At 58.5% G+C, this 22070-nt stretch overlaps 3 protein-coding genes across 5 annotated transcripts in view; 1 reads left to right on the forward strand and 2 right to left on the reverse strand.

Annotated features, from left to right (window-relative positions):
- Positions 1-2273: 2273 nt before the first annotated feature.
- CCR10 (C-C motif chemokine receptor 10) lies at positions 2274-4396 on the reverse strand. 2 transcript variants are annotated; one of them, XM_002922175.4, is made up of 2 exons: positions 4313-4396; positions 2274-3491 (listed from the first exon to the last, which is right to left on the reverse strand). In XM_002922175.4, exons 1-2 carry the CDS (start codon positions 4334-4336, stop codon positions 2424-2426), a joined length of 1092 nt encoding a protein of 363 aa, XP_002922221.2. In that variant the 5' UTR covers positions 4337-4396; the 3' UTR covers positions 2274-2423. The 2 variants fall into 2 exon arrangements, with proteins under 2 accessions (XP_002922221.2, XP_034495710.1); XM_034639819.1 differs by lacking the exon at positions 4313-4396 and adding an exon at positions 3641-3834.
- CNTNAP1 (contactin associated protein 1) lies at positions 3974-19061 on the forward strand. Its single transcript, XM_034639817.1, is given in 24 exon segments — positions 3974-5259; positions 6109-6210; positions 6304-6497; positions 6907-7291; positions 7867-8051; positions 8578-8721; positions 9384-9645; positions 10380-10529; positions 10786-10957; positions 11412-11518; positions 11665-11784; positions 12153-12356; positions 12555-12711; positions 12795-12922; positions 13223-13408; positions 14000-14221; positions 14478-14717; positions 15814-16167; positions 16317-16444; positions 16864-16957; positions 17151-17396; positions 17498-17545; positions 18007-18139; positions 18141-19061. Coding segments are annotated over 24 exon segments (4098 nt in total). The 5' UTR covers positions 3974-5195; the 3' UTR covers positions 18214-19061.
- EZH1 (enhancer of zeste 1 polycomb repressive complex 2 subunit) overlaps positions 15421-22070 on the reverse strand; it is a 31257-nt gene continuing 24607 nt past the window's right edge. Inside the window, exon 21 of one of the 2 annotated variants that reach the window (XM_034639818.1) lies at positions 15421-15599. In XM_034639818.1, coding sequence (XP_034495709.1) covers positions 15527-15599 — 73 coding nt within the window. In that variant the 3' untranslated portion in view covers positions 15421-15526. Of the gene's footprint in view, positions 15600-19527; positions 21899-22070 lie in introns of those variants that run through there. The other variant, XM_019802724.2, reaches the window with a different exon arrangement.

The following is a 22070-nucleotide window of genomic DNA, read 5'->3' on the forward strand; positions in this document are numbered from 1 at the left end:
AGGGCTGGGGGGGGAGCAATGTCCGGAGCTGGGAAGTAGTGTCCGTTGTAGTGTCCAGCCCTGTGGGGGGCAGTGTCCGGTGCAATGTCCGAGGTGGGCAGTTGTCCAAGCTCCAGGGAGGGTCGTGTCCGGTAGGGTGTCCGGTGGCCGGGGCCCGGGCCGCGCGCGCTGCGCTCCCTGCAGCCCCGGGACTGGCGCGCTAGGGGCGCGAGCACAGCGCCGGGACCCCGCCTCCCCAACCCCCTCCCCTCCGAGTACCCCCCCTTCCCTCTTCTTTCTCTCCTCCCTTCTTTACAGGGCAGGGTGCAGTTTTCGTCACAGCCTCCCCTGCCCAATCCCTGTGCCTGGCGCCGGGCGCGGCCACCAATCAGGCCACTGAAACCGCGGCGGGTTGCATCATGTGCCCCTGGCTTGGTGACAGCGGGGAGGAGCAGAGGAATAAGGAGGGAGGGGGCGGTGCGATGTCAGCCACGCCCCCGTCCCTGAGGTCGGACGCGGAGTGCTAGTGACGTCATGGAAGCCCGCCTTCATGCCCTTGTTTTAACTCTTGGCTCACCAGCCAACAGATTAAAAACCCTCTCGAGAAGGAGCTTTGGAGAACGGAGGGCATAGGGCATAGAGGAAAGCCCCGACTGCGGCTCTCTGAACCCCTGTCTCGTCTCAGGGTTCCTGACAAAGGAAAGCTCGTTAGCTGCCTGCGCCAGGCACAGCTCTAGAGGCGGCCCCCCGCCCCTCAATGGAGTAGCCCAACTCTTGGGTCTGAGTCACCTTTTTTAAGGTGAAGAAGCTGAGGCAGAGACTCGGGGAAGTGTAGACCCAGGTCGGAAATAAAACCTGATTTCGAGCGCACAGCTCACTGAATTCCAGTGGGGAGAGTGATTTAAGATTCAAAGGAATTCTGCGGTCTTCGAATAGAGCGGAGGCCTCTCAGACTGAATGGCCTGAGGTTGTGTCGGAAGGGGTTAACCGAGGCGCTAAACGGACGGGGCGGGGCCGGGCCGCGGACGGGGCGGGGCCAGGGCGACCGCGGGCGCGCGCGTGCGTTGCTGACTCAGCGGCGATTCCCGCGGTCTCCGGTGGAGGGTTCCAGGTTGGCCCCCAGTGGCTGGCTTGTAGGACCTTGGGGGGATCGGCGCCATCTCCGGGCCTTCCCTGGATCCTGTCCCCTGGTGGGCGGTGGCTTTCTGTCTCAGCCGCCGGGGGCTCTAGGAAGGAAGGCTAGCCCGAGCTGGGCGGGGCGGGACAGGGCGGGGACGTCGGGCCAGCGCCTCCCTTGAGACCTCCCCCACGCCCCGCCTTTCTAGCCCTGGGTCCCCAGACTCTAGGCAGGAGTGGTTGGGGCAGCTTTGCTGACCGGATATTAAACTGCGAGACTTGTCGCACGTGAATACCATCCTGCCTACCGCGCTTCTGTAAAACAAAGACCAGGAATCAATGAGATCGTCTCTAGAGGCCATCCCGGCCTTGCCCTCGCCCCAGATGACAGTGACCAGCACTGAGATTTCCCGAGATGGAGACATTCAAACCATATACACTCTTCCCTGTCTGGATCCCAGGCCCTTGCCTGCAGGAAAGTTCTTTCTGATGTGTAACCTCTCTCCTTCCGGGAGGCTCAGTGCATTTCCTCTGACCCTGTCCCGGGGGCAGATAGAGAACAGCAGTCACCCCCACCCCCACCACGCCCATGATAAAGACTCTGGAAATTTTCAAGTTGGAATTCTCTCCTTGGTTTTTCTCCAAGGTGAAAAACTTCATCTCAACTTTTTAAATTACCTGTTTCTTTTTTTCTTTCTGCCACAGAACCTTAGAAGGGACCGTAAAGTGGTCATCTAGTCCAAGAGCCTACCCAAAACCAGAATCTCCTGGCCACTGTCCCCACCTACCACCACACCACGCACAGGCACACACAGTCCCCAACAACCTTGGCCTGAACATTCCAGAGGCCAGGAACTCGGTACTTGCTAAGGCAGCCATTACTGGATAGCACTGTGGTTGTTAGAAAGCTCTTCCTTGTGCTACTTTAAGAGGAACCCCAGCCCTCCTCGCCTGGCAGCTTTCCCGCCTCACATCTTGTTCGCAGAGACCAGGTGAAGGTGGAGGGGGTGACAGTGCCTAGAGCTTCAGCAGGCTAAGCAGCTCTGCACCCCCACCCAGACTCTCAGCGCCTTCCACTCAGAGCCAAGCGAGTTGAAGGGGGAGGGGGAACCCACCGGTTCTGCCCTGCTACAAATCGCTTCCAAGTCGGTGACTCAAAAATAGTAACAGTTGTTGGGTTGCATCTCATTTCCATGTTATCAATTTAATATGGCAAAGTACAGAAGCACTTCCTTTAGGTCCCTACCTCCTTCTCAGTGTTCCCCCACCTTCTCCCCTTTCCCACTACCCTCCCTGGAATCCCGCCCTCCCCGCCTTGATTCGCAGCCCTAGTAGTCCCAGGAGGAGACACTGTGGGTCTCAGTGGGAGCCGAACAGGAAGAGAGGCGGGGCCGGCGGGGGCAGCGGCCGCGGGGGTGAGGCCCTGGGCTGCAGCTCCCACCCCGCAGCAGCCTCCGCAGGTCCTGGCGGAAGCGCAGGCCCAAAAAGGCGTAGAGCACGGGGTTGAGGCCGCAGCGGGCCAGGGCCAACCCTCCGGTCACCAGCAGTGCCAGATCCTTGCGCTTGCTGGCAGGGCAGCTTCGCTCGCGGGCAGCCAGTAGGTCCGCCGTATCCAGTAGCAGGGCGAGACTGTAGGGCAGCTGCAGCACCACGAAGGCCACCACCAGGGCCACAACGACGCGCAGCGCACGCCGGCGCTCGGGCCCCCTGGCGGCCAGCAGCGTGCGGCCCAGGAGCGCGTAGCAGGAGGCCATGACGGCCAGCGGCAGCGCGAAGCCCAAGGCCACCTGCGCCACGGCGCTTGCCCCCTTCACCGTCTGCGTGAGGCCCTCGGGGAAGACGAGACGGCAGCGCCGCTGGCCTTCCCGCGGCCCGTCCTGGCTGAAAAGGAGAGCAGGCAGCGCCAGAAGCAGCGACAGCAGCCACACGATGGCCGAGACCATGTGCGCGCGGCCGGGGGCAGAGGGCCTGGGTGCCGCGGGGAGGGCCCGTGTGATGGCCACGTAGCGGTCGGCGCTGATACAGGCCAGGAAGAGGAAGCCGGCGTGGAAGGAGGCTGAGTAGAGGCCTGAGATGGCTCGGCAGGTGGCACTTCCCAGACTCCAGCCCTGCAGAGCCCCAGCTGCAGCAAAGGGCAGGGTGAGGGCCAGCAGAAGGTCGGCCAGGGCCAGCTGGAGCAGGTGGGCAGAAGTGGGCGAACGGACAGCACGTCGGGCTGCCAGGTGGGTGGCCAGGACCAGGCCATTGCCAGCCAGACCCAGTGCAGCCACTACCAGGGAGACACTGGGTTGGAAGGCCCTACTGAAGGCCTGGACATCCGCCTTGTAGCAGAGCTCTGGCAACGGTTCCACCGAGTATGCCTCCTCATCCTCCCCAGAGTAGGCGCCCCTAGAGATCTGGGGAGGTCAAAATGAGAGAGACCTAATGAGACATCTTCCCACACACCTCCTCCTCCCACACATAACTTCCAAGCTGGGAGCTGCTGTGTGACAACAGTGTAGAGAGAGAAGATACAAACTCTTCTCCAAACTCTTCCTAACACAACCTCCAACGGGCCTTGGCTTCCACTGCAGCCCTCCTGACTCTGCATCCAGCTTCCTGGTGGACCTTGTCCTTTCTGGATCTCGGTCACCTAATATATAATGTCGAGATTAGAAATCCTGACCACCCCAAGTGGCAGAGTTGTTTGAAATAAGAAAGATAATGGATGTGAAGCATCTGTGCTCTCCTTAGGCTAAGGTTTCTAATTTTAATAACTCTTGGAGCTTCAGTCTGTTTGCAGCACCCTCTCCTGGAAGGACACGCACATGCAGGCTTTGCCTCCAAGCTCGTCCCTGGACTCCAGGCATGGTGTAGAGAGGGTTTCAAACGTCTTTTCCTTTCTCCCCTCCCCACCCCACCTCTAACCTCCAGTACAGGTACACTGAACTACTCATGCCGGGGGTGGGGGTGCTCAAGGGTTGGGGCTCAGGTTTTCTGATCTCTGCTTCAACCTCGGACCTCTAGGTTCAGCTCTCTATTCCCCTCAGCCCAGTCCCATCCCCCAATCCCAGCCTCACATCACCAGCCCCGTCTATCTGGGAGGTCCCTGATCCCAGATGGCTCCAGATATTCTGAATAGGTTAAAGCATGCCAGAAGCTTGTTACCAGGTGGAGAACCCCATCCCTTTGCCTACCCTCCCTCTCTATAACCCTTCCCCCCAGCCCTCACTCCCACCTGCTCTGCGGGCTCCGTCCCCATCTCTGGCTACACAGGTTTCTGAGGTATAGCCACTGGGGAGAGAAGTTAAACCAGTGGGACAGGAAGGAAGGGGCGGGGAGAGGGACCAAGAGGGCGGTGGGGATTAGGGTCTGTGGGTTCCCTTTACCTAACTTTCCCATTCCACCCCCTAATTTTTTTTTCCTCTTTCCCCTGCCAGTAGAAAAAGAATGGGTTTGGGAATATCATTTGCTAGCTACCTGTGTGATCTTGAGTAAGTTTACCTCTTTGAGCCGCAGGTTTCTCATCTGCAAAGTGGAGTAAAGTAAAAATGTCGAATTCACAGGGTTATGAGGGTGCCTAGCACAGGTGCCTGAAGCATAATTTGCCTTCAGAAAATGTTAGATTGTTTTACTTGCTCTTCTCTCCATCTCCAGGTACCAACCCCCCGCTTTTCTTGGATTTTTGGGGACCTCTCCACTGGCACTAGCCTTCCTTCCCCCACCCCTGCGGCCACAGTCCCTGCCAGCCTCGGGTTATTCAGGGTATTTCCCGGCGGCTGGAGGCTCTCTACCCCCGCCCTTTCGCAGCAGGGCTGAGGCGCGCGCTTGCGCGGGGTCCGGGAAAGCTGCGCGTGCCGGGAGAGAGAGGCTGGGGAAGGGGGGAGGTGAGAGGAGAGAGGGTGGGAAGGAGAGAGCGAGCAGCGGAGAACCTAGAACGACAGAGAGAGAGAGAAGGGAGAAGGGTTGGGGGAGTGAGAGGGTAGAGGGAGGGGTGGGTTAGGAGGAGAGACAACGATCCGCTGCGAACCCCAGGAGACCTGAGAGCCCGAGCTGGACCTGGAGCCCTAGACGGAGCCGGGCACTGGGAGGCGGCCGCCGAGACCCGTCAGCCCTGCACCATGTGTCTTCGGCTTCTCTGCGTCCTGCTCGCCGCGGTCTCAGGAGCTCGGGGCTGGGGCTACTGTGAGTGCCGTGCTCAGGTGCAGCAGGGTGGGGCCGGGGAGTCCAGTGCCTGCAGGGCGGGTCCAGCCGCATTGCGGCTAGGTGGTCGCGGGTCCCTTCCCCGGCCGGCGCGCGCTTGCTCGTTCCCATCCTTTCTGCCTCTCCCCCGCGCTCCGCAATGCAGCTCCGAGGCTGGCGCGCGCTCCCGGGCCGGTGCTGGGCTCCGAGAAGCCGAGGATCCAGTCGGCCCCGGGCAGGGATTTGGGACGGAGATCCAAGCGGGAGCTGGTGCCTGGGCTTGAGGGTTGGGGATAAGGGTGATCCCACCTGGGGTTAAGGTTTTGCCAGCGTCTGGGGCTGGGCTTGGAGCTGGCCCAGGGGCTAGGGTTTGGGGCTGGGGCTGGATTTTGAGGCTGGGATCGAAGCAGGAGTTGGTGACCCTGATCGATGCTAAGATTGAACATGGAGCTGGTGATGCTGGTATGACTGGCGGGGTTTTGGGACCAAGGCCTAGATTTGGGGTTGGTGAGAGTTGGGGGGGCTGATGAGTGGGATTGATGATAAGGCTGGGGCCAGATGGGTACCTTGGGCTGACTCGGGTTCTGAAAGATGCTGAGGTTTGGGGTTGTGTTTGGGGGAGTACTAAGCCTGGGCCGGTACTGGGGCAGTCACAGAGCTAGGGAAGGTCTGGCTTAGGGGTCCCCCAGAAGGAGAAGGCAGCCTCCCTTGAGTGTGCAGCTGTTGCTTAAGTTAGTGCTGGGGTGGCTGCTGGGGAACCGAGAAGGAGGAGCTCCAGTTGCTCAGTGTGCGTGGTCTTTGGAAGGACCTGGGAGGGGCCGCACGACCAAAATGTCCGTTTCCCCAACCCAGATGGCTGTGATGAGGAGCTGGTCGGGCCTCTGTATGCACGCTCCCTGGGGGCCTCCTCCTACTATGGGCTCTTCACTGCGCCCCGCTTTGCCCGGCTGCACGGTGAGCGAGGCACCACCCCAAGGTGTGGTGGGAACTCTGGAGGGTTAGGGATAACGGGAGAGCCAGTGGAAAAAGCCCTTGCCTCTTCTATAGGCATAAGCGGATGGTCTCCCCGAACTGGGGACCCGAATCCCTGGCTCCAGATCGACCTAATGAAGAAGCACCGCATCCGAGCTGTGGCCACCCAGGGCTCGTTTAACTCGTGGGATTGGGTCACACGCTACATGCTGCTCTACGGGGACCGAGTGGACAGCTGGACGCCATTCTACCAGCGAGGGCACAATGCGGTATTCCAGGCCCCCTGTGCACACACTTGGAGAACCTCCTCAGTTCTGCAACCTGGGCTGGGCACTAGCTTGGTCGTGGGGACACACCTGAGGAGCAGTGACTTCCAATCTGGGGATTCAGTCCAGAGGGACGAATCATGTGTGCAAGACTTTCTCAGATGACAACGTTTAACATACTTTAGGATCAAATCTGGGAGAGCTTCTTGAGGGAGGTGACAGCTGAGTTGAGCTTTGAGGAAATAATAGGGTGGCAGGAGAGGGCACCTATTTTTCTAAAGCCATGAGGGCCCAGGAGAGTTTGCTTTCTGGAAGTGGATATTGGCTGGGTGTGACAGCTGCGGGCTGGGAGGCTGTAGAGAAACGAAGCAGAAGGTGGGGACCTAGTCTCTCCTCTGCCCTTCCCCCTCAGACCTTCTTCGGTAACGTGAACGAGTCGGCGATAGTGCGCCACGACTTGCATTACCACTTCACCGCGCGCTACATCCGCATCGTGCCACTGGCTTGGAACCCTCGCGGCAAGATCGGGGGGGGGGGGGGGCTTCGGGGGACAGTCTTCCCGGTCCTCTGCCCACCTACTGTCCTTCGCGCAGAGTCCGACGTGCTCTATTTCGACGGCGATGATGCCATCTCATACCGCTTCCCGCGAGGGGTCAGCCGAAGCCTGTGGGACGTGTTCGCCTTCAGCTTCAAGACCGAAGAGAAGGACGGGCTCCTGCTGCACGCCGAGGGCGTCCAGGGCGACTACGTGACCCTGGAGCTGCAGGGGGCGCACTTGCTGCTGCACATGAGCCTGGGTGAGCTCAGCTTCTGGGGGTGCGACCCCGGCGGTTCTGCCGCCACGCCCCTCGCTTCGCCGCCTCCGCGAAGCCGCGCCCACTCCCGTTCTTGCCCTTCCTTTCTGTTTGGGCCAATCTGCCTTCCTCCTGCACAGTTTGGTGCTCGCAAAACACTGGACTCCGAGTCAGGAGATTTGGATGCCAGTCTCAGCTCCACCTACCAGTGGTGTGTCCTTGGACAAGACACTTCTCCAGTCTGTTTCCTCATTGTAGAAACCTTACATATACAACCCATACATATACATATAAAGCCAAAGATTGTATCTCATTAGCTTTTCATAACATCCTTATGATGAGGTAGAAGCAGCTATTGGGAAACAGGTTAAATGACTTACCGTAAGTAACATACTCGCCAGGGGCCACCTCTCCATCCCCAGCTGAAGACATCCAATCTCTATATGCCCACGGTCCCAGGCTGCCCCGGGCCCTGTGCCAACCCTTCTCTGTGCTCCTGGCTGCTGCTGCACCTGGGGGCTAGGCCTCTCTGCGGCTCTGCAGGTTGTAGGTCTGACCCTGCTTCTCCGTCCCCTCAGGCAGCAGCCCCATCCAGCCCAGGCCCGGTCACACCAGTGTGAGCGCTGGTGGCGTCCTCAACGACCAGCACTGGCATTATGTCCGTGTGGACCGATTTGGCCGGGAGGCAAACCTCACCCTGGACGGCTATGTGCAGCGCTTTGTGCTCAATGGTGACTTCGAGAGGTTGAACCTGGACAACGAGGTGAGCAGAGTGGTTCATTTAGTCAAGTTGGGGTGCTGGTTGGGTCGGTGGGGGACAATGCTTTTCTCTACTGTGCTTTCCAGTTCCTGAAGATCCTAGCAGCTCTTGGCAAACTTGTAGTTCACAGGCCTGGGTTGTTGTGGCTGTGACTGCTGTTAGCAGGCAGATTTCCTGGGCACCACCCCCAGAACAACTGACATGGGATCTGGAAATCTGGGTTTGGGGATAGAACAAGATGAGAAAATTGCCCCGTTGGATTGCCCGACTCTGTGGCCCTGATCTGCAGATGAAGAATCCCAGACAGGTTAATTGACTTACCCAAGGGCGTGCAGCCACTCTCTGGTGGAGTCAGAGCTAGCACCCAAGCCTGGGAAGGCCCAGCGAGCTTCCAGCTTTAATACCGATACTGGGGAAATTTTATAAAGCCAGGCCAGGAGCCTGGGAAAGCGTGGGGTGGAGGAGCGAGAAAGGTGCACATGCGCGTTCTGGCATCCGGGGAACCTAACCCCCCCCACCCCGCCCGCAGATGTACATTGGGGGTCTGGTGGGCCCTGCGCAGAAGAACCTTGCCTATCGGCATAATTTCCGCGGCTGCATGGAGAACATAATCTTCAACCGAGTCAACATCGCAGACCTGGCCGTGCGGCGCCATTCGAGGATTACCTTCGAGGCCAGTGGGCAGGGGGATCAGGGAGGGCGGGACATCAAAGCTGCTTGGAAAGCAAAGAGAATCAGATAAAAGCTGAGGATCCCTCTCTCCCCAGCCAAATGCTCAAGCTGGGGGGGGGTGCATCACGGACTCACAGGAGGTGCAAAGGCCACCCCTCCCTAACCCTCAGTTAAGAAGCTGTGGTCTGGTCTAACCACATCCTCAATTAATGCTCAGAGGAAAATCAGGTGCAGAGACCGGGCCGGAGTGGCTTGGCCAGGGATCACGGACTTGTACAGTGGTTGAGTTGGTCTTGAACCCAGGTCTGTTTTGGTGTGGTCCCCACCCCCCACCCCACCCCACCTCTGCAGCGAGTATTCCAGTGCTTGAAGCTGCCTCTCTTGGCTGGGAGGAAGGGAAGGAGCCAGTCGCCCTGGAGACGGTGTCAAGCAGCGATAGCCAGCAGAGAGTCCCCCGGGGCGACTTGGTTGGAGACCCCCTCCACAGCTGGTTATGTTTGTGGGGTGTGGGAATGGTCCGGGCGGGAGGTCTTACCCCTTCCCCGGCACACACCCCGACGGAGGGCCGTGAGGGGGGTCTTAGACGGGTATGGAAATTGAATTCCCCGCAGAGGCAGGCAGTCATTCTCTTGGGGGCTGATGGAGCCTTACTTTCGTCCTCAGGGTAAGGTGGCCTTCCGTTGCCTGGACCCAGTCCCTCACCCCGTCAACTTCGGAGGGCCTCACAACTTCGTGCAAGTGCCTGGCTTCCCGCGCCGAGGTCGTTTCGCCGTCTCCTTTCGCTTCCGCACCTGGGACCTCACGGGGCTGCTACTCTTCTCCCGCCTGGGGGACGGGCTGGGCCACGTGGAGCTGATGCTCAGCGAAGGGCAGGTCAACGTGTCCATCGCGCAGACTGGCCGAAAGAAGCTTCAGTTCGCTGCGGGTGAGCGGGGGAGAGCGGGGGCCGGCGCCAGGAGGCCAGAGAGCGCCGGGAGGAGCGGGTGTGGGCCTGCACGGAGGCCCTCCCGACTGGAGAGGGCTGAGGGAGGGGAGGGGGCGGGGCGGGGCGACCCCGGGCGCGGGGAGAAGGGGGGAGTGGATGGGGGCGGGGAGGCAGATCTGAGGGCCTAGGGGGTGCTGGGAGAGCCGGGAAGCCTGAGGAGTCCTGGTACCCGCTAGCTCCAGGGGGCTCCAGAAGTGTGTGTGACTCAGACTGCCTCAGCTGTTGGGGTTGGTGAAGACAGACAGTCAGAGACGGCCGGCTCAGGGTGATAAGTGTAACGGAGGGGGCGGTGCCTGGGCGGCTCAGCAGGCTAAGCATCTGACTCTTGATTCCCGCTCAGGTCGTGATCTCGGTGATGAGATCGCCCCCCTTGCGGAGCTCCGCACTCAGCGGGGAGTCTGCTTGAGATTGTCTTTCTCCCTCTCCCTCTGCCCCCTCCATGGGTCCTCTCCACTATCTTCTCTCTGTCTCAGATAAATAAATAAATTTTTAATATATACATTTAATACATATTATATATTTATATATTTAACATGTTTTTTATATAAATGTATTTATAGAGTGTAATGGAGGGCACATAAGCACAGAGTGACGTTGCTTCTTTCCCGCTCAAGACACCCTTCTCTCAGAATGTGGTACTTCCCACACCCACACCATCCTTTCTTCCTGTCCAGGGTACCGCCTGAATGATGGCTTTTGGCACGAGGTGAATTTTGCAGCCCAGGAGAACCATGCAGTCATCAGCATTGATGACGTGGAGGGGGCAGAGGTCAGGGTCTCATACCCTCTGCTGATCCGCACTGGCACCTCATACTTCTTTGGGGGTAAGTGGAACCAACCTGGCCAGACCCCTGTCTCTGGGTGGGAAGGCACCACCCAAGTCCCCTCAGATGAGGCTACCTGGAGAGTTTTGTAGGGATAAATCCCTCTCTCCCCTCTGGAGCCTTGGAGACTGGAAGGTCATTGCCATTGTCTCTGGGCCCCCTTCCTTCCTTCATGTCTGACTTTCCTTTGGCGTCTCCCTGGGGGAGGGTCTCTGGGTCTCCCCTGGGGAGGGCCTCACAGGGGTGGTTGCTCCAGGTTGTCCCAAACCAGCCAGTCGATCGGGCTGCCACTCCAACCAGACGGCATTCCATGGCTGCATGGAGCTGCTCAAGGTGGATGGTCAACTGGTCAACCTGACTCTGGTGGAGGGCCGGCGGCTTGGATACTATGCTGAGGTCCTCTTTGACACATGTGGCATCACTGATAGGTATCCAGAAGCCCCTCTCCCTGCAAGAGGTGACCCCTCCAAAGCCCTGTTCGGTGGTCTCCCAATGGGAGTGGCCTTTCTCAATAATCTCCCTTCTCCTGGTCCCAGCTCCTCAGTCTCCCACCTGGAGATGATTCCTCCTTGACCTCTGGTCTTATCCTCTCGTCCTTCTTTACCTAGTTCTTCCGTTAAAGTGACACATACTCAGAATGGAAATGAAGCCTCTGTTCTTGGTCCTAGAGGGTTTCCTTCTATGGGGGAGGGGGAAGGGGCGGGTAAACAGTAGTCCATAAACCCTGAGGCCCGCCTAACGTGCCAGCACTTAGGCTTGTATCTGGCTAGTTATGTGGGGTTCTGGTGTTCTCAGGAGCCAGAAGTGAAGCTTGTAGGGAGCAGACCCCACGCTCACGCTTCCAGTAAGGCGCCTTCCCTTGGTGCTGACCCTCTTCCCTAGGTGTAGCCCTAACATGTGTGAGCATGATGGACGCTGCTACCAGTCCTGGGATGACTTCATCTGCTACTGTGAACTGACAGGCTACAAGGGGGAGACCTGTCACCAACGTAAGCCAGCTGGGGCATGGGGGCCACTCAGGGGCTAAGGAGGCCAGGAGGTTGCTGGGGATCACGAGGCTGCTAGAGCTGGTAGGACTGGCCCTCCTAGGCCTCTGACCCCATAACTGCTCTTTCCCTACCCCACGACCTACCAGCTCTATATAAGGAATCTTGCGAGGCTTATCGGCTCAGTGGGAAAACTTCTGGAAACTTCACCATTGATCCTGATGGCAGTGGCCCCCTGAAGCCATTTGTAGTGTACTGTGATATCCGAGGTAAGTGGCTCTGATGGGTGGTGAAGGGGCAGCTGACAAGGTTGTGAGGGGGTGTGGGGGAAACGGGGGATTGAAGGGGTGACAGGGGCCCAGCAAGATTAAACTGGGGTGGGGGGTAAAGGATGGCAGAGGGGAAAGGGGACACTCAGAAATTTGTAATCTAGCCTTGCAGATAAATTCCAGCTTCCTGATCCAGGCCAGCTGTCACATCTCCAGCCTACAAATGTCGAGGGCCCAGAGCTGGGCTGGAGCGGAGCTGCTGGCCACATTTACTGGCTCTGAGGAGCAGCAGTGCTGGTGGAGGTGGGCAGGGAAATGGGTAAAGAATCCCCACCTCTAGCCAAAGCTCTGTCCCTTCACTCCACCAGAGAACCGGGCATGGACAGTTGTGCGGCATGACAGGCTGTGGACAACTCGGGTGACAGGTTCTAGCATGGAGCGGCCATTCCTGGGGGCCATCCAGTACTGGAATGCCTCCTGGGAGGAAGTCAGTGCCCTGGCCAATGCTTCCCAGCACTGCGAACAGTGGATTGAATTCTCCTGCTACAATTCCCGGCTGCTCAACACCGCTGGTGAGGGCCTGGGACGTGGAGGGCGAGGCGCAGAGCTGGAGGGGGGGCTTGGGAGGGGCTTGGGAGGAAGGAACCAGGGGTTTCAGCTGGAGCTCTTGAACCTTCCAGCAAGGATCTGGGCTGGTTGGACAGGGGAGAGCAGAGCCCAGGGGCTAATGGAGGGATGGGGCCTGGCACCTGCCCGCACATCTTCCCCAGGAGGCTACCCCTACAGCTTCTGGATCGGCCGAAATGAGGAGCAGCACTTCTACTGGGGAGGCTCGCAGCCTGGGATACAGCGCTGCGCCTGTGGTCTGGACCGGAGCTGCGTGGACCCTGCTCTGCACTGTAACTGTGACGCCGACCAGCCCCAGTGGTGAGGGCGCAGGGACAGGGCGTTCAGGATTCCAGGGGCAGCGGAGCGGCAGGGGCTGAGCCACTGCGTCCTGCCCCCCACAGGAGAACCGACAAGGGGCTGCTGACCTTTGTGGACCATTTGCCCGTCACTCAGGTGGTGGTGGGGGATACAAACCGCTCCAATTCTGAGGCCCAGTTCTTCCTGAGGCCTCTGCGCTGCTATGGCGATCGTGAGTGGCAGACCCCTTTTGTGTGCCCTCCCAGGGTTGGCTCTCCAGTTTGCAAAATTTAGGCCACCTGACCCACTGCGGGTCTCTAGGACATCCTGCCAGACACCCAGCTCCTCCTGGGATGGGACCCCTTCTGTGTTGTTCCCCTGCACCTTATTCTCTTTCGTTAGACCCCTTCTTCTCCCCTTGGCTACCCCTAGCTCTCCCCCTTGCCCTGTCTTCCCCCACCCCACCGGGAGCTCCCTTACTTCTCCACCCTCCAACCTCCCTGACAAGGCTCTCCTCCTTCTGGTTTTGCAGGAAATTCCTGGAACACTATCTCCTTCCACACTGGGGCTGCCCTACGCTTCCCCCCCATTCGTGCCAACCACAGCCTTGATGTCTCCTTCTACTTCAGGACCTCGGCTCCCTCGGGAGTCTTCCTAGAGAATATGGGGGGCCCTTACTGCCAGTGGCGCCGACCTTACGTGCGGGTGGAACTCAACAGTGAGCGGGCAGACGCTGGGAGGGGACATGGGCTAGATAGAGATCTCTGGGGGAGGTGGGGTAGGCAGAGGCTGGGGGAAGGGACAAGGGCAGATGCCAGCATGGGAAGGGCTTTAGGTAACGGTGGGTTCTAGACCCAGCTCTGTCTTGGTAGCTGGCTTTGTGAACTTGGGTACTTACTTCGGCTCTCTGGGCCACAGACCCCTCGCNCAAGCAGGGGGAGTGGGAGAGGAAGAAGCAGGCTCATAGCGGAGGAGCCTGATGTGGGGCTCGATCATAACGCCGGGATCACGCCCTGAGCCGAAGGCAGACGCTTAACCGCTGTGCCACCCAGGCGCCCCCCGAGGTGTTTTCTACCTGACTAGCTATGCTTCTAACCTCAGAAGTGGGGCTGGGAAGCTGCTTCAGAGATCTGCAAATTTCCTGAAGAGACCAGGAGCGTAAGGTTTTGAGGAGTTTATGGGTTTTGTCCCAGGCTGAGGACAAATTGGAGGGACATTCAAGGAGCTCCAAGGAGTGAGGAAGAGAGGTGGTATGGGGGCGGGGTCCATGAGGTCTGAGTCCTTTCTCCCCACCCACTGTGTTGTCCAGCATCTCGGGACGTGGTCTTCGCCTTCGATGTGGGGAATGGGGATGAGAACCTGACGGTGCACTCGGATGACTTTGAATTCAACGACGATGAGTGGCACCTGGTCCGGGCGGAAATCAACGTGAAGCAGGCCCGGCTCCGTGTGGACCACCGGCCCTGGGAGCTGCGGCCCATGCCCCTGCAGACCTACATCTGGCTGGAGTACGACCAGCCCCTTTATGTCGGTGAGCGGCAACCCTGCGCTCGGTCTGAGGCCTCTTGCTCCTTCCCGCCCTCTCACCGCAGCGCTCCCTGCTTCCAGGAGCCCCGTGTCTGAGGTCCCGATGCCCTCTACTGCAGAGTGGGCCAAGAGCTCACCTCTCCTCTCTAGGCCACGGATTTTATTCCATGAGTTCATTCCCCTTGGCTCCCTTCCCAACCCCAATACTCATCCCTGTCTCCAGCTTTACACCCATTCCTTGACCTGCCCGCCCTTCCCAGGATCCGCAGAGCTTAAGAGGCGCCCCTTCGTGGGTTGCTTGAGGGCGATGCGTCTGAATGGAGTGACTCTGAACCTGGAAGGCCGCGCCAATGCCTCGGAGGGTACCTCCCCCAACTGCACAGGCCATTGCGCCCACCCCCGCTTCCCCTGTTTCCACGGAGGCCGCTGTGTGGAGCGCTACAGCTATTACACGTGCGACTGTGACCTCACGGCTTTTGATGGGCCATACTGCAACCACGGTCAGTGTGGCTGCTTACGGGAGGCCTGGGAGCCACAGGGCGCAGTGGGGTGTAGGGAGGGCAAGGGAAGGACAGAGGGTGCAGAGGCAGCCCCAGGGAAAACTAGAGTTGTCCCTGGGTTCCTGAGCTCTGAGGCAGTGCCGTCTGTCAGCTGAAGAAGCCGGGGTGACTCCAAGTCATAAAGTGGGGCGGGGAAGGCATGGTGAAGCTGGCTGGTCCTAAAAGAACTCAAAAGCAACTGGCAAATAACTTCCCCATCTTCCCACTGTCACCAAGATGTCACAGGTTACCCCCCTTGCAAGCATGCCCGTCTCAAGCGGCTTGATGCCCTCCTATGCCATTTCCTAGTTGATAACCGCTGAGCTCCTAAACATGTCTTCAGCCTGGTTCTTGGTTAAGGCAAGCCTTGACATTCGCCGTAGCAAGATTCTGCACATGAACCCAGACTGCATCCTTCCTAAGGCTGGCCTAGGAGGATGCGCGTGCAGGTAGGCTAACGGTGTGAGAAGTCTGCAGGAGCAGGGAAATGCAGGGACTCGGGGACCAGCAGAGGACCCCTGGCCTTGGTTTGGAAGTGTGAGCAGTGGCGAGTGTACCAGAGAGCATCACGATGCCTCGATTCTTTTTTTTTGGAAGGTTTTATTTATTTGAGAGAGAGAGCGCGCGCGAGCACAAGCAGGGGGAGGGGCAGAGGGAGAAGCAGGGAGCCCGATGCAGGGCTCGATCCCAGGACCCCGGGATCATGACCTGAGCCGAAGGCAGACGCTTAACCGACTGAGCCAGCCAGGCGCCCCCATGATACCTCGATTCTAATCTTGGCTCTCCGCATACTGCGTATCCTTGTGGCAGTCGCTAGCCATTCCCGTGCCTCCGTCTCCCCATCTGTAAAAGGCACGGGTTGTACTGGATGATCTTTTCCATTTCTCACAGTTTGAAGATTCCATTCTGTGACAAAGGGGACCTAACGGTGAATGGAGGTATGCTGCGATAGCAGCAGAACCCGAGGGCAAGGTCCCCGGTCCCCAGCGGCCCGTGGATGACATACAGCGTCGGAATCCAGGAGCGGCGGCCCTGACCTCCCTCCCTCTGCCTGCAGATATCGGCGGATTCTTCGAGGCCGGCACCTGGATGCGCTACAACCTGCAGTCCGCGCTGCGCTCGGCGGCCCGGGAGTTCTCGCACATGCTGAGCCGGCCAGTGCCGGGCTACGAGCCGGGCTACATCCCCGGCTACGACACTCCGGGCTATGTGCCTGGCTACCACGGGCCCGGGTACCGTCTGCCCGAATACCCCCGGCCTGGCCGGCCGGTGCCCGGCTACCGTGGGCCGGTGTACAACGTCACGGGAGAGGAGGTGTCCTTCAGCTTCAGCACGGACTCCGCCCCCGCCGTCCTGCTCTACGTCAGCTCCTTCGTGCGGGACTACATGGCCGTGCTCATCAAGGAAGACGGTAGGGTCCCACAGGCGCGACTCCAGCTTCCTGCCGGGCGCCCTTCACCTTCCTAACTCCTGGTTCGCTGATACAAGGCCCCGAGCGCGCTCCGAAGATGAGGGTTGTGGGAGCTGAGAGGAGCCCCCTTTCTCCTGCCCCTCCCACAGGGACCCTGCAGCTGCGGTACCAGCTGGGCACCAGCCCCTACGTGTACCAGCTGACCACGAGGCCAGTCACCGACGGCCAGCCCCACAGCGTCAACATCACCCGGGTCTACCGCAACCTCTTCATCCAGGTGCGCATGAAGGGACGTGCACGAGGGGGGTGAAGCAGCTCAGATCGCACCCAGGTTGTGGCCCCCGGGGAAGGTGTTAGCATGAGTAGAGCACATCCCAATTTACAGAGGATTTTCGTGTGTGTTACCTCCTGGGAGCCTCACGACCGCTCTGGGAGGCCGTTCCGGGAGGCAGGCGTGCTTACGTCTGTTGGAAGGCAGTGCAGGGGCTCGGGCAGGCACGTGGTCGTCCACAAAGTCTAACCACGGGTGGCTGTTGGGTTTTTCATACTGAACCCTTCATCCGGGCCTAGGGGCTGTCCCCCTAGGACTGAGCGAGGGCTCCCCAGCTGCCTGGATGGCACGGGAATTCCTGCAGGGTCTTGGCTTCGCCCTGGCCTCGGGTCCTCCCTCCCTCAGTGCCTCTCCTCTCCCCGCAGGTGGACTACTTCCCCCTCACAGAACAGAAGTTCTCGCTGTTGGTGGACAGCCAGCTGGATTCACCCAAGGCCTTGTATCTAGGGCGTGTTATGGGTGAGTTGCGGGTTAACAGTGCGTTTGGGGTGCGGGGAGGGCTGTGGGTGAAGTCCCTGGAGCCCAGAGGAGCGAGGGAACTGGGACCGGCTGTGAAGGTGGTGAAAACGAGGGGCAGGAAACCCACGGACGGTGAGCAGGGCCAGGTCAGGTGGTCCCAGCCCCTCTCCCTCGGGGCCTGCCTCTCCCTCAGAGACGGGGGTGATCGACCCAGAGATCCAGCGCTACAACACACCGGGCTTCTCGGGCTGCCTGTCTGGTGTTCGGTTCAACAACGTGGCTCCCCTCAAGACCCACTTCCGGACCCCTCGACCCATGACCGCGGAGCTCGCCGAGGCCCTTCGAGTTCAGGGAGAACTGTCTGAATCGAACTGCGGAGCCATGCCACGTCTGGTCGCAGAGGTGCCGCCTGAGCTGGATCCCTGGTACCTGCCCCCAGGTAGGCCCAGGGGACACACTGAAGGGGGAGGGTCGACAGGGAAGGGAAACGATTCTTGCCACGGAGGAGGCTTCTCCTGACTGGCGCTTTCTCCTCTTCAGACTTCCCGTACTACCACGATGAGGGATGGGTTGCCATACTTTTAGGCTGTGAGTAGCACGATCACGACCCTGACCTAATTCTACCCTCTGTGAGCATTCCCTCCCTGCCCTGGGGCCCAAGGGCTGAGCAGGGCGAAGGCACTAGGCGGGTGGGGGTGCACGCACGGATGAGCTAGGCTGTGCTGACGGTAGTTGAGAATTGAGGATGCTGTGGACTTTTAACTGAAATGAAAAAATGGGGTTATAGCTAAGGGATGAGGAAAGGGGGTTCTAGTAACTTCTAGAGAGGTAAGAAATGGGTAACTCCAGGGATGTGGAAAGAGACTAGAAATCGAAGACAGCAGGAGTTAAGCCGGGAATTCAGACCTGCCGGACCCTTGGGAATGGCTTGACATGCTCGAACTGTGGACAGTCATCCACATACACTTTTGGTCAAAAGCATACACATGTGTCTGTACGCAGGAGAAACCCCCAAGATCGGCCTTGAATTGTTCCTTTTTCCCTTTCAGTTTTGGTGGCCTTCCTGCTGCTGGGGCTAGTGGGGGTGTTGGTGCTCTTCTATCTGCAAAATCACCGCTACAAGGGCTCCTACCACACCAATGAGCCCAAGGCCACCCACGATTATCATCCTGGCAGCAAACCNAGCCCCTGCCCCAGCCCCTGGCCCCCGGGACCAAAATCTCCCCCAGATCCTGGAGGAGTCCAGGTCTGAATGAATCAGGAGAAGGGCTTTAGGGACCAAGTCCGTCTCCTCTGAATCCCCCAGTTCCCACCTCTCCCCACCCTGTCAGGGACATTTGGCTCCTCTTAGCTGGTTCTGCTCATCCAGAGGATGCCCCCCTGCCAAGTTTGGTGGGCAGAGCTACAGATGGGACCAAAGGGAGTGGCCGACCTCACTGCCTACACCAACGCCCTCCCTGTCCCCGTTTCCCCAGGCTCCTGGTTGTTTGCCTGCCCCAAAGGAGAATCTCCATGGGGTTGAGACAGGCCCTCTCTGCCATCCCTGTCCCAGCTGCTGCCAGGGATTAACAACAGAGTGCAAGGGAGATTAACTGCTTCCCTTCAAATATTCAATCTCAGCAGGGACAGATGTGTGGGATTGCAGGGATGCACAGGGCATGGGGGGAGGAGGCTGCTAAATCATATCCCCTAGCCTCCCCCCTGCCCTGCAGAACGTCTTCCATCTGCTTCCACTCAGTTGGGGGTTAGGGAAGGCTTCACTGCTGTTCCCTACCCTCTCTTTTTCGTTTTTTCCAGAGACCAAGAGGCCTCGCTTTTAGCACCTTAGTACCTCCGCTGCTTCACACGCTTTAGCCAAAGCCATAAAAAACACTTGCAATGTAGAGAGAATAATGCAGACACGCTGACTAGCCAGCCCTCTATTCTTCCTCCCTCTTCCAAGATATGCAATAGCCTTGGTGCCTGTCCAAAGGCTTGGCCCCCTCTCCAGTGCATGAGGAGTCCTCTTTCCTCCGCTCAGAGATGCTGCTTCGTTTGCCCAGGAGGTCATATTCTTTATATATATTTTTTGTTGCAAAGTCTCTCTCTAGAGAAACTCTATATATTACTCTAATTTTTTAATTATCAGTTTATATATTAAAGAAAAAAACAATCGACTGTCCTGTGCTGTGCCCACGGTCTGTAGTTTTTGCTTCTCCCGTGTTGGAAGTCTTGTGAGGTCTGTTGGCCACTCACCCAGCCTGACCCAGCCTCCACTCTGAAGCCGTGCGCTCAGAGCCAGAGCCGTTCTAATAAAGCAGAGTGGCAGAGCCCCAGTCTGTGCGTGATAGCTGGCGTCGTGGCGACGGGATAAGTGGGATGATTTTAAGGGACCTCATCTGAGGGCTCAGGAATTTCTAGGGGGATCCTTCAGAATCCTTGCATCACCTACCAGAAGCCTGACTGGCTCTCGCCAACCCCCAGATCTCAGTGGACAAGTGGGAATGAGAACGCTTCAGTCCGAGCTGCCCCTGTACTGGCGTCCCTAGATCCTTCTAGCCTCAAAGTACACAATACACAACTTGCCAAAATGGATTCTACCACTTTATTCAGATAAGAGGTCACAAGCCACAGGACTTTAAAGTGCGTGAAATTCACTGGCAATAAAGCCGCACATATACCAGCCTCCCCCAGTCCCCACCACCTTGCTCCATCCATCGTTCCACGGTCTGGGGGGAGGGGTTGAAACCCGTCATTAAGGGGGGGGGGACAGCGAGGGGAAAAGGATGGGAATGCTGGCGGAACAGGAGTATTAGTGGTCTGAAACTGGGAAGGAGGGGATTCTGCACACTGAGGGAAGAGTGGGGTCAGTCTAGCCTCTCAACGGCTGGATGTAACGTGCTGCCCCTCTTTTCCTCACAACCAGCCCCATTTCAGACAGACCTAACTCCTCCTCCTTCATTTGTCTCTGGTTTTTCCCTGTAATTTACGAGTACTTCAGAGTCCACAGTCCAGCTAGAGGGTGTCCCCAGTACACAATGAATACAAACCACTGCGCAAGATTTCAGAATCATGGTGGGGCTGGCCATTCAGGTGGGAAGGGGCTTCCGTCTGGAGCTGGCTGGGCGTGTGCTCAGGGCTGAGCGCATGTGTGCCCACAAGCGTGGTGTGTGAGGATATGTGAGTGTGTGTGCATGTCCCACCAAAATCCCTAGGCGACAGTTTGGCCGGAGGGAACCCCACTCCTTGCTTCATGGGACAGCCAGTGGGGTTGGAGGAAGGGAGTGGTCAGTATAGACTAGGGAAGAAAGGTTTGGATTCCCTGGAGAAAAGAGAAGCCAGCTCTCTATTCCAACATTCCCTAGGCCAGCCTGTCCCTGCCCATGTCCTTTTTACCCAGCGCAATGCTCCTTATTCCCTGTCAGCTCGACACACCAGCCATAGACACATGGGTAGCTCCTTGAGCTGGCCCCATCCTCGCTTACATCTTGTGAGGCAAGGAAGCTCCTCCTTCTCCACCAGGAGCTGAGACAGAACTGGAGGGGAATCTTCCAACCCTTGTCCTTCCCTTTCCCTTAGGAATAGGATTTGGGCAGGGACCCCAGAGACCTCAACTCAAACTCCACCTCAATCTGCAGACCTTCTCAAAGAAATAAAGTGCTTTGCTCTTCATGAATCCCAGAGAGAATGGCACTGTGGGCTGCCAGGGGAGGTTGGCCTGCTTCCTCTTAACACTTCAAAACCTTCTCCCAGTGTGCGCGGCAAGTGCAGTGCCATCCCAGACACGTGCGACTTGGGAGCCTCTCACCCACCTCCAGACACTGTCAGCTCACCCTTTCCAACAGCAGGTGCAACAGACAGGAAAGTAAATCACCTTCACAGCCTCCCCGCTCTCTAGTCCAGGCCTTCGCCCATCTACCCGGAAGAGATAAGCAACAGAAGCCCCGTGGGCCTGGCCTCTAAAGGGAACAAAAGGCCTGAAAACAACTCCATAGCCTGGAGCCAGAGTGCTCACGCCCAGCCCGGCAGGCCCCCCCCATGCTCCTTCAGCAGCAGCAAGAGGCCCGAGGCCCAGAGGCAGTGGCCAAGCTGCAGCTTTGGAAGGAGCTGGCAGCGCACCGGCCGCCGCTGTCAGGAATCTGAGAACGTATCCACGCATCTCCAGAGTATGGAGAAGGCTTCTCAGAGCCTCTTGGGCCCCAGACTTAGCCGTTTAACTACAGTCATCAGGATGGCTCTTGCTCTCTGTCTATGGAAAAACAGCACTTAGTTCTCCTTCTCCCAGTGTTGAATATCTATACTCAGAACCCATGCTCTTCGAATTTGAACCCTGCCAGGAGGAAAGAGGTAGTAAGGTGACCCGTCTCCCCTCTGAAGTCACTCTGTGCCACCCGCCAGGCTCACCTTTGACCCAGGCCACTCATAAGCTCCAGGTATCAAACTCCACTTAGCCAGTCCTCTCTAGGTCCTACGACCACAGAGAGAGAAGCTGGCGACCGAATTACACAAGGACCCTTGACGTGGAAAGTTAGAAGCACAGGCCAGTGCTTGTGAGGAACTGCCCAGATTGACTGCTGAGGCCCACAGCCTACGTAGCAGACAAGAAACCACACTGAGTCACCCACTTCCAGCCCATGCTCTCTTCCTCTGAGGCTTGAGACGCGGTTTCCCACTTCTGCAACTCTCTCTCCTGGGGGCCCGGGCCCTAGCTGCCTCTGTCCCCCCTCTCACTGAGACAGTTTGTTCCCACTGGACACAGCCGAGGCCTCGCTGCAGAGGGAGTGGGTGGGGGGTTTCTCGGTGTGGGAGACACGTAGCGCAGGAAACTCGAGCAGCGGTGGTGTGTGCATGAAGCAAAGACAGTGCCGCTACCATAAGCGCTGGTGTGGGGCCCAGGAGGGCTAAAGGACATCGGTCTCCCTCTCGATCCCCACGTACTTGAGGGCATCAGCTTGGCTGTACCTGTCCCGGAGCAGGAGGAACCAGATTACTATCAAGGCTTTTGTGAATGGACAGATGGAATCCCCTCCGTTTTGCTCCCTCTCCCACTCCCACTCCCTCCCACTCCCTCAGCAGTTTACGACTGCTCCCACTTCTGAGGCAAGACACCCGAGAGCAGAACAAAGAGAAAGAC

The sequence above is a fragment of the Ailuropoda melanoleuca genome, chromosome 13 (assembly GCF_002007445.2).
Source record: "Ailuropoda melanoleuca isolate Jingjing chromosome 13, ASM200744v2, whole genome shotgun sequence".
Classification (NCBI taxonomy): Eukaryota; Metazoa; Chordata; class Mammalia; order Carnivora; family Ursidae; genus Ailuropoda; species Ailuropoda melanoleuca.

What these genes read in the sequence shown, in the direction of transcription:
- CCR10 (XM_034639819.1), bottom strand. Translation starts at nt 3,685, where the DNA reads ATGCAGAGTCAGGAGGGCTGCAGTGGAAGCCAAGGCCCGTTGGAG. An exon ending in GAAGCCAAGGCCCGTTGGAG is followed by an intron (nt 3,492 to 3,640) that starts GTTGTGTTAGGA and finishes TGACCTCCCCAG; the next exon opens with ATCTCTAGGGGCGCCTACTC.